A 21578-nucleotide genomic window follows, 5' to 3' on the forward strand; every position below is an offset into this window, starting at 1 on the left:
GGCCTGTTTTTCTATGAATATTTACAAGCCTTGTTAACTTTGTTTTTTGATAGTTAATACAATTTAAAAATGTTCTTCTTTCTGTGTCATTTGTGCAACATAATTTACAGGCTGTAATTGCATCTCCCAGGGGGTTCTCTTTGATTTATAAATGAGTGAAGGATAAGTAGCAGATTTACAACAAATGACAGATTTCTGTTACAGTCACATTTTAAAGCATGTTATTGAATGTTCCATGACAGCTTTTAAGCAGCTGACCATTGATTTTAAAAATGCATCTTACTGAATCATGTAATGCTTCCCAGAAGGTGCGGTGTCATTGTCCACTGTGCGATGTATTGAATTAAGAAGCTGCCAGATTGACAGTTTGACAAATGATAACACACCTTGACTTAATTCACTACTGCTTCTTTAGTTCAAGATTTTTATTATATTATTTAACAAGAGAGTAACACAAACTAGCCTGACTTGCATTGGGTTGACCAAATGGATGGTACAGTGGATAAGACACATGCCTTTGGTGTGAGAGACCCAATGTGTCCCTGAACAAGACACTTAACCCCTAGTTGCTCCAGAGGCGTGCGACCTCTGACATACATAGCAATTGTAAGTCGCTTTGAATAAAAAGCCTCAGCTAAATGAATAAATGTAAATGTAAAATGACATGTCATCTTAATGGTGTGTTCCATTTACCTCGGAAGTCAAAGATCAGGGCTGGGAATGACGTCACACCCGCGTTGATGGCGTTCCGAATACAAGTCGGAAAACCTCGTTCGGCCAGCCATTGTTTACAACTAGCCAGGTTAGCTATTGTTACGCTGGTTGATTTATAAAAAAAAAAAAAAAGCATTGTGCGGTATTAACTCATACTAACAACACTGTAGCTACACGTCCACAGACAGCAGTTGGGACAGCACTTTGTGTACGAAAATTTTTATGAGACACAAGTACACAAGAGTGCTAAAAATAAGTATAAACTACAGCTTTCACTAACTGTTGATACTCAGAGCATCCATCTTCGATCTTACCGTGTTTGATGTTTTTTTATAACCAACACTTTAACCCTCAAGTTTACCATCTTTATTTTTCTTTATTTACCCCAGTATATTAGTAGCAAAATTTGCTAGCAGGACCTTTGTCAAGGTATCTTTGATTTGGCTTCAATCATATGAGAAAGTGTCAGTTGCTGAATTTTTGGTCGTATTCATGATAATAGGAATAGCAGAGTTCAGTAAACAGTGCATATAAGAGCTTCTTTCTTTCTTTATTTGCCTCTTTTGCACACCTGTGAGCTTGACGACTTGTAATGAGTTCTGCACTTCTGGACTCACTTACCACTGCAGATGTTGAACTCACATACTTCTCTTTCTTTTTGTTTTCTGGTTGTTTCTCTCTCTTGCACTCTCTCTCTCTCTCTTTCTCTCTGGTTGTCTTTTTGACAGCTTCTCTTCTTCGATAGTCCTTGTTCCTGGCACATATACAGTAGTTTTTTTTTTCACTTTAAAAATATTATGTTTAAATGACAATTCCTCTGCATGTGTCTTTCTTTTTTATCCCCCCCTTTCTCTCTCTCTAAAGTTGGATTCTCTGCTGGAGAATCTTGGCCTTGAACTCTGTTTTATATGCTTCTCCTTGTCTGTAAAAGTACACAGTAAAAACAGAAACTAAAGACAGAAACATGAACAAAATGTGAGTAAATAAATAACTGAAATGGAAAAAATGAGAAAAAACAATATGCATCCAGAATTAATATTAACAAAAAAAACATGCAAACAGGGGTCACAGGTACAGCATAACAAACAGATTCTGGTTCAAGTAAAAGGCGTTTTTTAATGTGCCTTTTAAAATTATTGAAGAGGGAAAATATGTCTCTAGAATGTCAGATCACAGTCAACTGGACTGGGACTACTTAACTATTTCTCACCAGCATCTCAGGCTCTGCTGTGGTCTATATAGGGTTTAAACCTCGGCAATATAGCTAATTTAGGATGTGACTCCCGGGTGCTCAATAAAATTTTTAAATCTGTCTTAAATTGCAGCAGTAGCGCAGTGAAGCTAAAATGGACTTAATGTGCCAACTCCTCGTAGCTGCTGTCAGGAGTCTGGCTGTGGTATTTAGGATTAGCTGTAATCTAGATACACTGTGCTAGGTAAAATAGGTGTGTGGGAAACTGCAGTAGTCTGTGGATGACCTCTCTCTCTCTCCTCAGTCACTGACTCAAACACACACCCACCAGAGTTTGAAGAAATATACTTGTTAGCAGATGGATGACAAGGGGATTGACCAACCTAGGTCCATGCACACCTCAGTGTCCAAATATGTGACTAAGCCCTATGTTTTGCTCTTTGTAATTATTTATGCCTTTTATCCTCATCTAAACAACAATATAAACCTGTCACCTCTGGCTTCAAGATGAAAGACTGAGCACAAAAATAAATACAACCGTAAATTTACAACAAGACTTTGTTCGCTGGACATTAACATCTATATGACTAATGTAAAAATTGATCCTAGCAACCATTGACGGAACACATACTGATGAAAGTTGGGTTTTTTTAACCAGTGGCTTTGTTAGGGATGAGAGACTTGTGATGTGTCAGTTGCCCATTTGTGGTTGGAAACCTTGGTGTTGCTTAAAATGGCTATAATCAATATTTTTATAATAAAAATGTGTGATGTGTTTAGCTATCCGGCCACAACTATGTTGGTTCACTATCACTGCTCTCATAGTGTCATTTTCACTGTTTTCAGTGAAAAACAGCAGGCAAACACAGGTAGAGAATAGCTGCCGAAGATAGTGGAGCATTTAGTAGTTAAAGGGACAGATATTTCCCTCAGGACCAAAAGCAGAGTGAAAATTGGATTTACAGCTATCAAGTGGACACAAACACTATTCCAAATTAATGATAACGTTGCTCCATAACTGCTGGATGTGTTAATAACTAACAAGTTTGCCATTTCGTGATGATATGTCAATGGTGTGTTGACAACTTGTTTCTGCTGCCCCCAAGTCGACAAAAAAATCATCTATTGCAGGTTAAAAGGAAAAACCTGCACAGCTGCTGATGTACTTAATGCTTTATATGACACATTTTGATGAGACCTTAGTACCTGCTGGCATTACAGAGTGGATATTAAATTGTTAAAGGAGGCAGTTTGGTAAAGTGGGCACCTACAGTGTAGCCTGCACTCTTGAAGTGAGGCTAGCTACTTTGCTTTTTGTCCCATTTTTATGTTCATATTACCAATTACATATATTTTATAGTTAATAGTGATAAGGGGCCACTAAAGCGGGCTCTACCCCCCGTCCACCAGTTCAGCTGTATGATACTGTAATCTGGTACTTTGGTACCCTTTATCAATCAAATAGCGCCACGTCCTCTCATCTGAACCTCTCCAAGTCAAAATCTTCTTGACACACTCGTCCTATGGGACATGGAGCATGTCAGTACTTTAACTCTTTTCTTATAGCATTAGGCTGGATTACTGCCTCAGTGTGATGTGGGCACGACGTGTAGCCAGGGAGCGTTTAGAGGTGAAGTGCAGGGTATCTGGAGCTGGCAGTCAGCTCGCCGTCACTGATGCTCATGACTCGTACTGGGGACAATATAAATAAAACTCAGTAGCACTTAAATTTATAATTTATAACGTGACACAGATAAGTGGGATGAGCGTGAATAGGTATTATTTTTCATTGTCAATCTCACTTCTGTTCTCTCTCTCTCTCTCTCTCTCGCTCTCTCTCTCTCTCTCTCTCTCCCCCTCTTTGGTTCATTGAAACTTTATTGCCTTTACTGACATTTAGATTTGAAGAAATATGTTGCCAAAGCATTTAATAATAATAATAATCTTTATTTATAGAGCACTTTTCAAAACCACCAATCCATATACATGGAAACTAAGGTAAAAAATACATACAATGAATAAATAACATTTTTACTATAAATAATACATTAAATTAATCAACTAATGTGTGATAACACAAAATAATTTCTTTTTATATGAAAAGCAGGCCATATGGGCTTCACTGTCTGGCCCACACATATGGACAGGAGGATCGAAACGCCTGGCTATACGTTGCACAAAAAAATCAGAACCATACACTAATGATTACAAAAGAAGGAGAAAATAACCATAAACTGGAGTGTGAAAAGGGTAGAGTGGGATGGAAACTGTCACAGCAACCCCAGAAATTACGTTTATATACAACTAATTTCTAACAGCAAACAAGCTTGAAGTAAATGTACAGTTATGCCACCAGGATTACATTTTTTTTTATCAACGTAGTGTAGAACTATTGTTTTGGAAATGCACTAAAAATATTGACTGTAGTATTTCATTTGTTTTCCATACACTATTTCTTCATAGCACCTAATGCATTATCAAACCCCTAACCCTGCACTCTGACATCCTCGCTATGACATGCAAGCAATACAAGAATGTAGCGCATGCTTCACAAAAAAAATAAATGCTTGTTAACATAATCTAGGTAGCAACAATATTTCCCAACATAACTGGTAAAAATGAATTACTGTTATATAATGTAATTTCTTGGAGACCAGGTCCAGTGTTGGTGTAGTACAATGCTAAAAGATAATCCCCCCACTACCCCTTCTGTTGTCATTATCTGTCATTCCTCCTCTTCTCTGGCCATGATTGGCAACCAACATTTCTGTCTGTTGTTGTGCTTTAGACAAGCCATCAAAACAGCAAAAAAAACCATTCATTATTTATATCCATCATTGAGGTTTTGTGGTCTTCATGATGGCACCTGCATCATGTGTGTTTGTACATGCGTCTGTCAAGTCTGTTCATATGTCTTTGTCACTCGTCCTTTCTCTCATCTCCCACTCACTCCCTCCTGTTTTTTCTCAGAGGAATTGGTATTCAGATTAAACTGCCTCACTCGTCTGTTCATGTGGAGCCGAGTAGTGTTGTTGGATTAAAATGGGTCACAACAAAACTGATCATAAATATCTCACTTTGACGGGCTTATTAGGTTTCTCTCAAGGCTCCACTGCTGTACAAGTTCTAGTAGCAAGTGCACTTGAAGGCTCTCTTTCTGTCTGTGGCTAGATTGGAGGGTTTAGCTGTCACATTTTTTTTATGATGAGAGGCTCTGGGGGCTTTTAGCCTAAGCTCATCATATTTCAGGCAGAGGCTTGCAAAGCAAAGAACGCAGTGACAAGTCACACAGATACTGGAAAGTCATGCATCACAACCCTGTCTGTTCAAAAGAGTAACTCCTAAGTAAACCCAAAATGCTGCGCTGTATATGTGTACAACAAATGTGAATACAGCAAACGGTATCAATATTGCACCAGAAAGGCAAGCACATGGTTGCTTGGCCAATAAGTTTTTCATTATTAATTGTTAATGGTTATTGATTGTTAAATAAAACTGTTTCCTCTGCCATCACAGCTGTTGCAAGCAAGCGGGCGGCGATCTGATGCGAAGGCGAAGTCCCTCTTAGCATGGCGACCTGTAAATCAGGCAAGAGCCGACTCGTACCCACAGCACTGTGTAAATTTAACCAGCGCCGTTGAAAAAGCTTATTAGGAGTTGGCTGTTCACTTTCTCTGGTGAGTACATTTAGTTTTAAGATTGTTATTCGCTAGACAAAGTTGTCAGCTCTGTTAAAATGGCAGTTAAGGTGAATTACAGATGCACCTAGCTAAGCAAGCTAGCTAGCTCCGCACACGGCCGTTAGCTCAACCGTCTCGTCCAAATATCTCATCCGGTGCTGCTGGTTGCAAGAACTCAACTTGGCGGCGCCCTATCGGCCAAACTCGAGGCTTCAAAACGGCAGTCCACAAACCAACGGGTGACGTCACGAAGACTATGCTTGGCCCCACGGGGTTGCTCTTTGCTCCGTTCATCAGACAGAAGCGCTCCGCGAGTAAACGGCAGAAACTCTATGGAGAGTAACCATGGCAGCGACTTATGTGCGCTACACAGCTGTAGCCTGTTTAACCTCAGTTAAAATTATTGACTACATAATTTTACCTCATAGGCCTTCATCTAGTTTTGTGGGGATGCTCTGCCATGCGAATTCCCTCCTGCTGATGTCCTGTTTAGTAAACAGTAATAGATTCTGTAAACTCACAAACAGCGAGGATCAGTCTCTTTTCCAATGATTTGTACTGCGCGTTGCATTCAAAAAGTTCAAGACAATTCAACTTCGGCAGCTGGTGGGCATGCGCATGAGGAGACCACTTCACCTCACTAAAACAGGGACACTTGCTACTGAACATAGACTGTTTCTGCTGCTGATACCTGTTCAGAAAAAATATGTTAACCTGTTGCTCAGAAGGTGCCTGTTATGATGTTAAGATTGTGACACTGGACTCTTAATTTGTTTTAACAAGCTATAAAAGGTAATGCCCTGGCAGTGGCAAATAGCTTTGGTTTTATATTTGATTTGATTACATTAATGTTTAAGTTGAGATTTATTTTATTGCTATGGTGTAAAGGGAAAACTGCTGGTTAAAAACACCAATTTGTTTAAAGTGTTTGCAAACCACATGTTTTTGCACTTTTGTGTATATAGCAGTACATTTTAATTAAAATTGAGCAATATACTACTTTAGAATTCATTATTCAATTTTGCGCATAACAATGCGATTAACCGCAGGAAATCATGCAATTAATCGCAATTAAAATTTTAATCGTTGCCCAGCACTAATAATTTCCAATTGAAAAAAATTAATTCAAGCACCTGAAGCATTACAACACATGAGTCCAGCTCTGCTTAACAAATACTGAACTGGATGTTGGAAAGAAATGAAGGAGTTTGAAGCAGCCTTGTTTATTTTGGACTTTCTGGACATCAAGAGGCATTGTTAAAGTCTGTTCTCTTATGCAGTGTCTCTTGGCCTCAAACCATGTTCCTCCTTTATGTCCTTCTCTAACCCATCTTTTGGCACGTTGTCCTCTGTTACCCCTGGCCATGGCATATGATCTCTTCTTCTGGTGCCCTGCTTCAATCTTTATGCCATCTGTCAATTCATCCCAGAGGTAAAGCTTTTCATCTCAAGATGCCACAACTTTTGGTCTCATAGCGAGGAAAGGCCAGCTTACTGTAAGCACACAGATATACACAAACCCAGCGTTTCTATACACAATCATGGGTAAGTTGATGGATGAATGTTTGTGTGGCAGAGAGGGAGGAACAGAAGAAATAAGACAATGATTTGCTGCTACGGATTCTGCCTTCAAGGACCCTACTCAGCGTCACTATGAAGACACCTGGAATAACTTTAGCTTGTAGCTATTTACGCAAATGTATGAGAAAGGTCAAATGCAGCTATTTATGTGGAGTTGATTTAATTTCACAGCAGCAGGGACAGAGACAAATTAACCCCAGTGACCTTAAACATTGATTTAAAAATGTTCTCCTTATCAAATGGTCTATTTTTTTAAATGATGAAAAATTAAGGTACTGTATATGATGAAGGTATAGTAGGTTACATCACGGTACCCAGGAACATTAAAAGGGAACTCCACCAATTGTAAACATCAAAGTCTGTTTACAGCTATTGGGAAGTACTATTGCATATGTGAAAAAAGCATCCTGCTCTCACCCCCAAGTTGTCACATATGGATGCATGGTTAAGACCCCTTGGCATCACTTTGTAACGCACTGGGGAGCCCCTTAGCGCCATAGTTCAAGGCACCGGGGGAAGCCCTGTAGCTTAAATTTTTAATACTAAAGGTAGGTATATGATATGTAACAGTAAAGTGTAAGTAAGGAGGTGGTTGGGGTGGACGGGTTGGGCCAGAAACCAGTCTTTAAAGTAGGAGACCAGTGTTTGTTTGCCATGTAAAACAGAAAGATAACAGTGAGTGTTTTTATTCATTATATAGGTTACGGAAGTTGCATAACTCATGCAAGTAACAGTACTTAACTTACGTAAGTTAAGATAAGTATGTGTAAGTTAAGTACTTAACTTATGAAAGTTAAGTAATATGAGTAACGTTATTTTAAGCCAAACCATGTTTGTTTTCTACACCTAACCAAGTATTTTTGGTGCCTAAACCTTGTTTAGTTGTTTTTCAATGTTTTAGTATGTAAACAATGTTCCGTTTCACAACGTCAACATTGCATTGTTATCGTTGCTAACTTCATTAGACATTGCATATTTATTATTGCTAACTTGACGCAGCCCTACACATCCAAAAAACAATGCTAAAGGTATACCCAGGTGGTTAAAAAGCGACGCCGAGGGGTCTTGACCAAGCATCCATAAATGACAACTTGGGGTAAGAATGTGTTGGGAAAAAGTTATATAGAGTCATTTGTGGCTTCTGAGTGAACTATGCGAAATCAGATTTATTGTCTCAGGTGATTGGTTGAAGTTTGAAAATGAAAACTATCTGGAGATGTGGAGTTAGAAAGAAGTGAGCTTTCCAGACCTCTGTAGCCCGCTCTTTATCTCTGCTTCTGGCTAGCAAATTGGGGCTACATTAGCTGCCAGTAGCATTACCGAACTGAATCTCTGACCGAACCGTCAGCATCAAGTTGCATTGTGGGTAATGTAGGTGCCAGGTTTTGACAAGGAAGAAGAATGTGTAAAAAAGGATATCTCTGGTTCTGCTCCACGGCTTTTGATCCTTTTTGTATTTGACTATCCACTGTGAGTTTGACAGCGTTATAGGAGTGCAGAGCTAGATCGGTGGAGTGCTCTTTTAATGGCTTCACACCTCTGCTGCGGTCCTGTCTCATGCAATTCAGTTGGCTTGATGGAGACAACATTTAAAATCATGTTGTGAAGTCTTAAAGCTTTCACAGGCTTTTTGGGTCAACCCAGTCTCACTCCAGTGAAACCACTCATCAAACCCTGAGTGGCTCAAAGTGAACATTGGCACTAATACTATAGTATGTACTGTATCACTGTGCTGTTGAATGCTCACAGCTAACATGTGAAGTAACTCGCAGCTTTTTGAAACATGTATGAATTAACTATGACGAGGAAGAAGCAGGCCGTTAAGAAGAGTGTGTGCCTGCATGTGTGTGCTAGTACACTGTGACCAGGTTTCTACATGGCTGTCTCTCTCTTTTCCAGAGAGAGAAAAGACTATGAAAGCAGATGAAAAGTGACAGATTGAGAGTGAGAGTGTTGAACGAATAGAAGACACCAAATAGCTCTTTGCGAGGATGAGTGTCTACAGACGTGAGTGCTCTCAATCCAGTGCTTTTTATCCGTTAATACGGTCCAGGCCTGAGCGATGCACATACTGTAGATGGAAAATTGTGCAAGTCCAGTTACAGTTTCTAAATCTTAAGTCAACGGGTAAGATATTGCCTTTATACAAACAAACAGTACTATTAAAAAAATGGAGAATAAAAGCATTTGTTTTCTGTTCGTAAGGCTCGGGTTTTGCACATATATTTTTCACTGGCTCCAGATTTTCATCCCTTTTTAACATTTACATTAAATATAGATACATTCCTAGATTCTTCTAGTATGAAAAACAAAAATAATGAAGCTAATCTAATTAATTCAACATGTTTTAACATTAAAAAGTCAAAGCCGCATCTTCTGGCTGACAACATAATAATCATTATATTTGTGTTTAAGGCACCATATTTCTAGGCATTCATAACCATGAAATTGAATTAAGGTTTGTGTTTGGTCCCATCTTATTAAGAGTGGCGGCTGACAGAACATGAAACCCACATTATTCTAGACAGCTTTTATTAGACTGTGCTCTGTTGATGCTTTTTAATTGGCTGCCTGTCTTAGTAATGAATTCCCACCAACAAGAAGCAAAGTTGCAGTAGAGGAGAAAAGCAGTTTGTTAATTTAGGACAGAGGAAAGGCTTCAAATTTAGACTGAGTAGTATCAGCAGCTTATGTAGGCCATAGATTGTTATAGCGGTCTGACTGTATGATCATGCAGTGTGTTTCTGTGTCTATGTTGTCTCGTCTCTAAGCTTAGTATTCCATACTGCAGGCCAGAGACTATCAGGTCCAGTCAGAAAGAGCGGTCGGCACTGTTCATGGCGTCTGTAGTACAAGATGTGATTTCCTCAGCTGCAATTCAGCACATGTATGCAGGCCAAGAACAATCTGTTTTAAGATGTTTGTGTGTGTGGGGGGGGTGAAGGCTGTTGATTTGGAACATGTTTTTAAAGGAAGGTAAACTGTGATTAATGTACCTGATTTTAGAAATGTGAATGGTGCATTTGAAACTGGGCCAACACTGGTTAAATCTTACCTTTCCAAATATCCCCCTAACAGGTGGTAAGCTGCTCGGGCATGACGGTGTGCTTCCAACATGAGCAGCTGCATTGAGATTCCAGCCCCCTTTTTTGACATTTGCACCCGTCCCGCAGGCTGCAAACATCAACATCCACTTTTGTCAGTTTGTAATACAGAGCTGCGGGATGGTGTGAAGTAGGAGTACCAACAACATAAATCCAGGCTTAGATGTGTCTTTATGTAGCAGCTCCACTGTTTACAAGTGAAGATTAGCCTCTATTTTGAGTGAGCATATTGTTTTTGCGAAAACAAAAGCTAATCTGAATGCATACTGGCCTTCCTTTAGGCAGCTACTGTTCTGACAGTCAAACACTGGACTGTTGACTTTATAACATTCATCATTCTGTTGGTTAACTATTCTTCTATTATATATTGTGTGTGTACGAAGCGGGCAGTCGGCAAACACTCCAGAGTGTGTGTGTGTGTGTGTGTGTGTTGGGGGGGGGGGGGGTCACTCAGATGCTAGTCCCTGCGTTGAGCATGCATTTAATATCCAGGCTGAAAATATCACATGTCAAGGTGCCCCAGAGGTACCTCTTTACTATCTGTTAAAGGGCCTGCAATAATATTTACCCAGCATGCATTTCTGATGACAGGCCTCAAGCTGCCACACAGCCCCTAAAGTAAACAGTAGGAGGTAGAGAGGAGAAGAGGAGAGGGGAGTGTTGGGAATGGAAGAAGAGAAAGAGGTGAGCGGGAGGATAGTAAAGGAGGAGAGTGGGGTGTTCCCATGGAATACTGAAGCCTACTGTGTGATTATAATGTCCCTGGTTTGATTTCAGCAGGAGACATGTCACTCACTTTGCTCTCTCACCATATTTTTCTGTCTGTCTCTACAGTAAACAGAAGAAGTAAAAAAAAAATGCAAAATATGTGGGGGGAAATATCCACAAAAAAGAACAGGAGAGGAGAAGCAAGGACAAACTGATTCTGAAATGTTTCCTTGTCAAGATAGGGTAGTCCCACTGTAAAGTAGATTAGCATAAAAATGGATAGAGCAGCACCTTTTTGATATCAGAATAAATGCACATTAAGTAATTCTAATAATTTATTAACTTCTCTTCAAAGCAATCAGCAAGCAGTAGAAATTGCTGTAAATTGGCCAACATCCCCTTAGCATTGCTTAAAAGGTAAGGATGGCCGTATTCTGTATTTTTCCTTTTTGTCAACAAATCCTATGAAAAGACCAAAAACAACATGGTATTTACCTTGCTAACAAGGATTGCCTGTGTAGACATTGTAGTCCGCTACTGAGAATAGTCCCCAACAAATGCCCTATTTACTCCTGCTGGAGTGACAATGCTAAAAACTACAATGCCCTGTCCCCAGAATAGAGAGATTGGCTAAAGTATTGTTTGCTTTGGTCTTTTTTTTTGTTGACAGTATAGAAAATAGAGGATAACACCAGCCTTATGCTTTAAAGCTTAAATCTTTAACTTTCTGCATGTTGTCACCCTCCAAGTACAACAATTATATTTGGTGCTGATATCTAGCCATCTCAGTTAATGGCACTTCCTGCCGACCCGACTGTGTTATAAATATGTGTGCTTTATCAGAACTGTCACTCAGGTCGTGTGCAATCTGAGAAACCCAATCAGTTTTTCTCATTAGCAGAATATGCAGCAACAGCCTGTTTTAATGTTGTACCATACTCCATCAAAAACAGGCTCTATATAAATAGGCTATATTCATTTTAAAACATTACATATTTCAGCTTTCAGTTGGCCTGTCATTGTTGCCAAAATGACCAAATCCCTGCCAAATCACTGTGTTTTGTCATTTGCCTTTGGGGCTTGACAAATAGTTTAGTGATGTGTTGTCACTGAGCTGGTGAAAATGCCAGCAGGTGGAGGGGTAGATTGAGAATGTGTTAAAATGCCTTTTGGCTTGGAGTTTGTTTTGTTTGTTTGTTGTTTTTCTCTCTGAGACAAACAGCCGTCTCCAACAGACACCGCACCTCACTAATGAAATCTTGATATTACTCGACAATGCTTTTGATACACTTTTTCTCTGGTGTGTGCATTTATGCAGGAGGAAAGAATACTTGAATTATTAAGACAAGAGCTGAGTTTTAATGAATGATTACATTTTACACACACACATAACCGGTGATACAGTTTTTTCACATGCTTTTACACCAGCAGATCATCACAGAAACTTTCTGTCCAAAAATGGCTTCTTACTCGCAGCGAAATCATAAGCAGACTCAGAAGCGTTACTGAAATTTTTCTAGCACTGGTCTCTGAAGACTGTGCCGAGTTCATTAAAGGGTGAAGTTGGAGAAGATCAGTGACTGCTGTTTGTCTTTGTTCTTCACAACAAAAAGGCATTTTCAGTTTTTGCAAAAGTTGAGTAGAAAAAGCCAAATATTGCCCAATAAGTGGTGAGAAGATGAGATGTCATACACATGAACTCACATTGCCAGGAATTTCTGCTATACGCCTCATACGCCTGCTGTACTGTGTCCCCAGCCATGTTACATGATTGATCCATCTTTAATCTCATAGTGTAAAGCAGGCAGCACTGTTGGATTGTATTACGTATGGATCTGTCAATTAGAAGCCAAGTAGCATGCGGCTACACATTTTAATGATATTGAATGATTTGCAAGGTCAACAGAGATGCAGAAACCTTTGAAAACATATAAGGTTGTGTTCGACCTCTGATGTGTATAGAGCTCTCTGTGTCCCTGATACTGCTGTTTCTACTGCAGTAATTGTTTAGTTATGCAGTAAGATGGATCTTTTTTTTCTGTCTCCCTCATTACAGAGGCAACTCAATCTATCCCTCTGCAAAAATGTGAGCCAGGGGGGTAAAAAAAAAAAAAGCGTGAGTGAAATTGACTGAATTGAAATAAAGTCAATTACCCAGATGCTATCCCACTGCAAGTATTTCAACAAGGACCCAGCAAAATGTTGGAATGAAATTGCTTTTTATAAACGCTTCCCCAACAGTAGATCCTTTTATTTCTTGCCCCTTTTTTTCCTTGATACTGTTTCCTTTTTTTGTGCTTTACAAGTTTCCATTAAAGACTTCCCAGTTCGTAACAATGCACAGCTTCAAGGCAGTCAAACAGAGAGCAGTTATCACATCTGCAGCCAGTTGGAAACATCTCTAATTACTACTTATTACAAAGAAATCCGGTCTGTGGAATAAAATGTTCCATTATCCTGTCTTGTCTTTCATTTTTTGTAATATATAATCTGACAGCACAGGACTGTGTGTTAATGTAAAACAGTGTCGTCACTCATTTAATACGTAATACAGGCGGGTAATATAAAAGAATTCTGAACTTTTTCATATATCTACTTTCTTATTTTGAATTGGTCCTCTTGCTGATATATTGCACCACACACTGGTTTTTAGTCCTTGGATGGCAGTGTAGTACTCCAGAAGAAATCACATTTGGTATGCGCTCTGAGTGCTGCTAGCAAATACCACTGTACTCACTGCAACTTTAGGTCTGTTCATTTCATGGTGACTCTGCAACATGAATCACCTTCAGCAGAAGAAGAAATAATCAGATTTTTTACTTAAGTAAAAGTAGAATTTTCAGGCTAAGGTAAATAAATAGCCGCTTTACCAGCCTGCCAACACTACGGCAATTAAAACCCAGTGCAACAATTCTAGTGGCAAACCTACCATTTTGCCTGTGCAAACCTCTGAATTCAGTTTTATATTGAGCATCCTGCCAGCCTTATGTACATACACATTTATTCTCACATACGAAGAATTCACCATTTAAACCCAAGCTTATTATGCATGACTTTTTCCATTTGCAAGTCCTGCTGGCGTTGGTTCAAAACATTTCCACTCGGCCACTTACTGTATGTCAGCTTGTGTGTAGGCCGGAGCTGGTGCTCTCTGTGTGTGTCTGCTTGTCCTCAACCATCACGTGTGTCTCGCCTTCCCCAACCTCAGGCCCAGCCCGGGCTCTCAGGAGTCATCCCCTGGAAAGGCATGACAGAGCCCCAGTGTTTGGAAATGGCTGCGCTGGCAGCGATAAGCAGTTCAAAGAAGAGAGCGCATTAATGTAATTGGCTGCCAGCAGCACGTTGGCCTCGTCGTCTCATATCCACACGTGGTAACACACTCACCACGCGGATTATTGGAGGGGAGTGTGTGAGAGAGGAGAGAGGATAGAGAGGATGGGAATGAGAAAATAGGGGAGAGAGATGAAGGAGAGGACAGATAGAGAGAGGGGAGGAGGTCCTCATTGTGTCGCTCATTAAGCCGTGGGAGGCTCAAGGAGGCCGAGAGATGAGATGAGGTGTCGGAGTTAAATGTCAGGTCTGGAAGGGACGTGGCTGACCTCCATGAAACCAGCCTACACACACACACATAAATGGACAGAGGGGCTCCTCTGTCCAATCTTGAGCCTCATATTATCCCCTCAACTTCTCCTCTCCTCCTCATTCTTTAACTCTCTCTCTCGCTCTCTCTTTCTCTCTCTGCCACTCACATAGTTTCACCCGCTCAATTTTCCACCCATTACACCCAAATTACTGGTGTCATTGTAAATTGAATTGTTGCAACCGGATAGCAGCATTTCCACTGAACAGCCCAGACCGCTACCTACTGTAGTGGAAGTGAAGGCTATTTCCTTCAGCTAATTTCCAAGTCTGTGTGATGGGAGGCACAGAGGAGAATGCCGGGTGGCTTCCTCCACTGTTATGAAATGCCTTCACCAAAGGCTGTGAGTGGCTTTGAAGTTTAGACTCTCGCCGTTGTATTTCAAATATTCTGCTCTTCTGTCTCTCCCTGTGAGTTCTCTCTGAGCACTTCTGATCTCTCTTTCTATTTATTTTCATCTCTTGCCCCCTCTTCAGGTTCAAGTCTTGCTCTAATTTTTATTCTTATTCAAAGCTCTTTCACCTTCTGATCTTGTGGTATCTTCTTTCTTTTTTCCTCTTCACAATGTTGAGTGATCATGGAACATTGGAAGTGGCAGTATTCGGGTGTTTCCTAAAGCTGCACTGATCGATATGTTTATTTTAACAACTGATCAAATAAAAATGCGGAAGGTGCCGCTCATAGTGATGAACTCACAGAGACTTATCACCCGGTTCTGCAGTTCAGAGAATGTCTTTCAGCTCATTGTTTTGGTCACTCAGTCTCATTGCTTTCATACACCCAATTTCTAGCCACAAAAAGCAGCTGTTTTCAGTGAAAAGGCTTTGATAAACCCACTGTACACTACTTGCCCCACAGCAAACCACAGACATACAAAGTTAGAAACTACCTGGTGAACATAGTGGAGCATTTGTCATCTCAAGAGCCAGGCATATCCCTCAAGAGTTGGTGTAGACCAAAACAGTAAATACTGGACTTGCATTCATCAGGTGTACCGAAACAATACTTCAAATGAATGCTATGTTACTCAACTGGAAGTGTAATCAGGCAACTGTACACATTGTGGCGGCTGTGGATCATGAGGTTGAGCGGGTTGGCTGGTAATCGGAAGGTCGGCGGTTCAATCCCTGGCAACCCCTGGTTGCGTGTCGAAGTGTTCTTGGGCAAGATACTGAACCCTGAATTGTGTGAATGTTAGTTTCCGTTGGAAGCACTTAGGCTCAGTGTATGAATGTGTGTGACTGGTGAATGCAGATGTAGTGTAAAAGCGCTTTGAGTGGTTGAAAAGACTAGAAAGGCGCTATACAAGTACGGAGCATTTACATTTTTGCAATATCAACTGTGTAAGGTGATAATATTCCAGTGTTGTTTACAGCTTATTCTGCTGCCCCAAGTTGCCAAAAAAAAGACTTGCACCCTGTGAGCAAGAGGATGTACAACTTTTTAGGCCAAGAGCAGCATGAATTAGGAACTCCATGACTGTGAAGTCAAGACTAAGAAGTCAACAGTCTCATTTTGCCTCAGATTTCTACGCTAAACTTTGGGCAGAAATTTGTTTGTCATTTCTTGAAGTGTGTGGTGATCACTTCACTTTGTAGACCAATCTGGACTTAAGTTTCACTCAGGGTTTCAGATTTCAGATCTTTTTTGCATTTTCTTTGTGCCAAATAAAGGAAGGAGCTCTGTAGCCGACAAATATTGTTGTTCAACAAGATCAATCTATACAAGGCAACTTCAAACATTCCCATAATAACATAAACCTCTCTCTATCCAGGTCAACCCTTCAAGTTGGACCCAAAGACGGCTCACAAGAAGTTACGTCTGTCCAACGACTGTCTGACCATGGAGAAGGATGAGAGCTCACTGAAGAAGAGCCACACCCCGGAGCGTTTCAGCGGCACAGGCTCCTATGGCGCAGCTGGTAATGTCTTCATTGACAGCGGGTGCCACTACTGGGAGGTGCTGCTGGGAGCGTCGACATGGTAAGAAACACAGATGAACAAGAGTGCATTATATAAGCCTGCAAGGAGCCTTCATAAACTGAAATAAATAAATAAATAAATCTAGGCTGTTATGCAAATCCACACGTATGCTCATAACAGACACACATTCAACACACACAGTGTATACTCTTATCCTATTTATATTCTTTTCACTAATTGGCTCTGAAGTAGACCTCTTCATGCAGGAAAGACCCAGAGGGCCTGTGCCTATCTTGTGTGTCCTCAGCGCGAGGTAGCTTGACTGTGCATGTAAAGTCACTAAGGACACTACTTTCAGATCACTAATGCATTCCAAAATGTTCCTTCCCTGCAGGTATGCCATCGGCGTGGCTTACAAATCAGCCCCGAAAAATGAGTGGAGCGGCAAGAACTCATCCTCATGGGTGTTCTCGCGCTGCAACAACAACTTTATGGTGCGCCACGATGGCAAGGAGATGCTGGTGGAGGCTAGCCTGCAGCTGAGGCGGCTGGGTGTCCTGTTGGACTACGACAACAACTCACTGTCCTTCTATGATGCCATGAACTCCCAGCACATTCACACCTTCGAAATCTCCTTCCTCCTGCCCGTTGTACCCACTTTCATGATCTGGAACAAGTCAGTCATGATACTCTCAGGGCTACCCGTCCCCGACTTTGTCGATGGTGTGGCCTCAGATCTCCAAGAGCAGCAACATCAGCAGATGGGCCTGTGCAGACAAGAGTCACCATACTTGACCGGGATGAAGTCCTGCCACTGAGAAAGGCCAACAAATGGCCTTGCAGAGTCCACTCAGGCCCAGTGACTGAAAGGTCTATTGGGAGCTGAAAGACACTGACAGCTTGACTGAGTCTAACCTCTTCATTCAAGAGTGGACCAGTTACTTTAATATGGATTTAGAAAAGTGTTGGAAATATGCACACCCGTCTGGAAAAATGTCAGTCACCTTAGTTTGTAGCCATCCAATGCTTTACAAATCCAACAGTGAATGGGAACAAGGTCTCTTGACTGCAAACGTCAGTAGACCTGAAATTCGTCTGAAGCCCTAGAGTCACTAAGGGCAGGGCTGGACATCTGGTTTTCTAGACCATTTAAGGTCTTCCTTTTTGATTTATTGTCCTCCTTATTTGATCCTAGGCAGAAGACCAAGAAGGGAATGGTCAGCCTTTTACAGTTTGAAGTTACAACATGTGAACAGTGAGATTACTTAATGTTTCACTTATGGTAGATTAAAACACAAAAAATCCATTGAAGAATCAGCCTACTACAGACATTTTAATTTTATTTTAAATGTCCATATTTCTGTCTTGCTTGATATGTCAAGTGAACAAAATTTGACAAAAACTAAATTAAATTGGACTCATTATAGATCAGAATTAGCAGTTAAAGGAAAAGTTTCACTATATGGGAAATACACTTAACAGTATTTGCTTTCTTAGCAAGAGTTAGATGAGAAGGTTGATACCACTCTTGCATCTGTATGTTAAATATAAAGCTAGAGCCAGCAGGAAGGTTAGCTTAGTGTGGCATAAAGACTGTAAGGTCTTGAGTCTGATAGTTAAACAAATGGGATATAATGTGTAATGGTGTGAACTTTTGAGAGCTTCACGGTGGATTTTTACCTTTAGACAGAGCAGGACTAGCTATTTCCCCTTGTTTCCAGTCTTTGATCTGAGCCGCCTGCTGGCTACAGACGTGAGAGTGGTATTGATCTTATCATCTTACTCTCGCCAAGAAAGCGAATAAGCGTATGTCCCAAAACATTTTTTCCTTTAAATGTGGATGTGTCTTCTTTGAGTCCACTTTATTGTGTGAGCTACATGCTAACACAAATATATGCTAGCTGTGGACTTTTTGTGTTGCATTACAACAGGGTGTATTACAAATCTTCTGGTGTCACTCTTCATGTGTTGTACCCTCAGTAATGTTTTCCTTGATCTTCCTCCTAGATTTGACGCAGCAGTCTTGTTTGTATTGGCGTGTAGTTGCTTCCAGATTTCAGGAAGCGTTTACGTTGCTCCCACATATAAATAAGATCACAGGGGGTAGGATTTGCGTCATGTGACTACTCGATTTGTATCATAAGAGGTTTATTGAATATTAGAGGATAAGATGTTATTTATGACAAAAAAGGATGGTTTACTTTTATTATTAATCTCAACATATTCATGATGCACTTTTTAATTAACACAATTTCCCCTCTATGAGTATGAAAGTAGATGGAGCAAGGTGGCAGGGATATAATGGGGAGGGAAAGTGACAGCTAGCACGACTGCTGGTTGTGTTCACTCCTCTAAATAGCCTACATCACCTTATTTTCCTACTCATATTTAGAAGATGATTTATGGTCAATAATGATGGTTTGCGGATATTTTACTATAGCAAAGTCTATTGTGAAAAAAATAATGGTCAAACTAATTTTTGTTTTGCTAGCACCTAATCTAGTCACTCAGAGCACTTTGCAATAAAACAGAGGTCCCTGCTGGTGAACTTATGAAGTTAAAAAGGTTTTTTGACTGCTTTGAACACAACCAGTGACTTTCCCTCCCCATGACTCTTTTCGATAGCATATAGTAACTTCATCTTGTTTTGAAAAGGGATATGATTATGATGATATTCCTACGATTTTTATCATGATGAAATGATTATAAACTAATCATCATTCTGTTGTCAACTTTTCAGGGAAGGAGGGGGTTAACACTTTAACTTGCTGTCTGTCGCAATGTCATGGCATGATTGTGTTTTCTTCTGTGATTTCTTAACACACACACATGCACATACACACACAAAGCATCGCACACATCATGTTTCATTTAGGTTGGCCTTGTCGTGATAAATGCATGAAACATTGTATCCCACACCGGTTCACTGGGTAATTTAAGTAGCTTTTTCAATGTCACCAAATCTTGCTTTTCATCAGATACTGACTCACCTGCACATTTGCTTACAACAGATTTGACCTCAAACTCTTTTTGTCACCCATCACAATTCAAATAACAGCTGGATCCATTGTTTGGGGGGTGGGATTTGAAGGCCTTGTGTGGGTGACAGTTTGATATTCAGGTAGTGACTCTGATTCAGACAATCAAATATGTATCATAGTTTATGCAGATTTTAAGAGGTTGTGTAGCAGGAAACAGGGATTGAAGTGAAACTTCAACAGATTGTGTTGAAACAAGCAGATGTTTTACATACCATCTTGTTAGATTCGACATGAAAAACATGACACTTCATGGCCATTTTACACATCACCAGGTATGCACTTAATGTTGAATGTCATGTAACATTTGTATTGACGGACTATGATTTGCTAGACTTGAAAACACAGTCATACCCTGTAAACACACACTGATTTCTATGATTTGCTAGAAAACATGATTACTTATTGATGAGTTAAAGCAAAGATCCAGTGATGTAAAGGAAAAATCTGACAACCCACAGCCTCCCAGTGTACCTTTCAACCTGCAGTGTTCTCAAAGGCAACTGTGTGATGCGTCAGTCATGATTGTTTGATAGAGGTATAGATTGCCTGAGCGCTACAGGCAACAGAAATAATCCACTGGTCAAAGGTAGCACAGGAGGAGTCTCCAGTATGAAAGGAAGGTTATTCTGTCAGGGAGATTAGTGAATGTTACCTGACTTCCAGATATCCACCCATCTTTTTGAACAATGTTGGTCACAGTCTTGAAACAGCCATGTGTTGATTTGTGATCCAGAATGACAAGCTCAACTCATCTGTGCAAGTGTGCTTGGCTGGGTCACTGCATGATTATGTGACCTTGCTGCAGGTTCATAACTCCTTCCTTATCTTCATGATGGGGTTTCTTATCTTGTGTCAAACATTTTTTTTTCTTTTTTTTTTGTTAATGGAAAAAAAAAACGTGACACTCAGACACGAAATGTTCATTGACGCGCATATCAGATAGTTTGCAGTGCTCTTTCTTTCTTTCTTTGTGTCACAAGTCAATACAGTAAAATATATACAGTGAATGATTTTCAATAGCTACCCACTTCTTGTAGTGCAGTGTAATACCCTAGAGACAATGCAATAGATTCTCCTTTTTGCTTTTCTGTTTGTGTAACTTGGGAAGTTATTTTTTACAGCTCATGAGAAACACGCTCCTCTCCCTTTGGCATTTGGACCTTGATGAACAGCACAAAAAGAGCAGCATTGCATTCAAGCAAGGCTTTCTGTTTCCATAGACATGAGAGATACTTTTAGCCAGAGAGGAATGTAAATCATAGGGGGAAATATATTATATAAAGTTGTATAATATACAAAATATATATGAAACAATGTTATTTATGTGAATTTAAGTCCAATTAAAAGTCTGATCCTAAATGTGTTGGAGTCTGAATTCTTTGTCTCAGCCATGTTGCCTTGATGGGCTTTTATTTTTATTTTGTTTGCACATAAAATATATCATTGTATAAATACACAAAGACATTCACATACATATTTACAGACACACTCAGATAGACATAAATTTAAAGTGAACAAAAGCCAAAATACCAAAGCCAGTTCCTTGTATGTGTAAATCGTCTTGACAAAAAAGCTGATTCTGATAGAAAGCTCAAAGCTCAAGGGGAGATAAACAGGATTACCCTCTTTTACTGTGTATATATAAACTGTTTTTCACTTTTTTCCTTAGCTAAACAGTCACATCACCAGTCAATGCAATTCAGTTCATACAGTAGTAAGTGAACACATCACTGCTCAAAGGCACATCAGTACATACAACAGTAAGTGAATGCATCACCGTCTGCAGTTTAGTAGTACTTTTAGTACTATTTACTATTTACTTCTAGTCTATTGCATGACCGGTTTAGTACAAAACTACCCCGCATACATACATACATGCAAAGATACATACAGACATTGAATTACTCCATCACGATATTGATGTGTTAATTACCCTAATTTTGCAAGATGGTTAACGCTCAAGGGTTAATCTAATGGTAATTTTACGACATGAGGT

General features: G+C 40.0%; 1 protein-coding gene across 3 annotated transcripts in view; it reads left to right on the forward strand.

Annotated features, from left to right (window-relative positions):
* Positions 1-20945, forward strand: part of mid2 (midline 2) — a 205968-nt gene extending 185023 nt beyond the window's left edge. For all 3 annotated transcript variants that reach the window (XM_038699505.1, XM_038699504.1, XM_038699506.1), the window contains 2 exons: positions 16394-16601; positions 16936-20945. In XM_038699505.1, the coding sequence (XP_038555433.1) occupies positions 16394-16601; positions 16936-17359 (632 nt within the window). In that variant the 3' untranslated portion in view covers positions 17360-20945. The remainder of the gene's footprint in view (positions 1-16393; positions 16602-16935) is intronic.
* Positions 20946-21578: the final 633 nt, after the last annotated feature.

The sequence above is a fragment of the Micropterus salmoides genome, unplaced genomic scaffold, assembly GCF_014851395.1.
Source record: "Micropterus salmoides isolate LMB-PRFRI ecotype aquatic unplaced genomic scaffold, ASM1485139v1 Ms_hic_scaffold_5, whole genome shotgun sequence".
Lineage (NCBI taxonomy): Eukaryota > Metazoa > Chordata > Actinopteri > Centrarchiformes > Centrarchidae > Micropterus > Micropterus salmoides.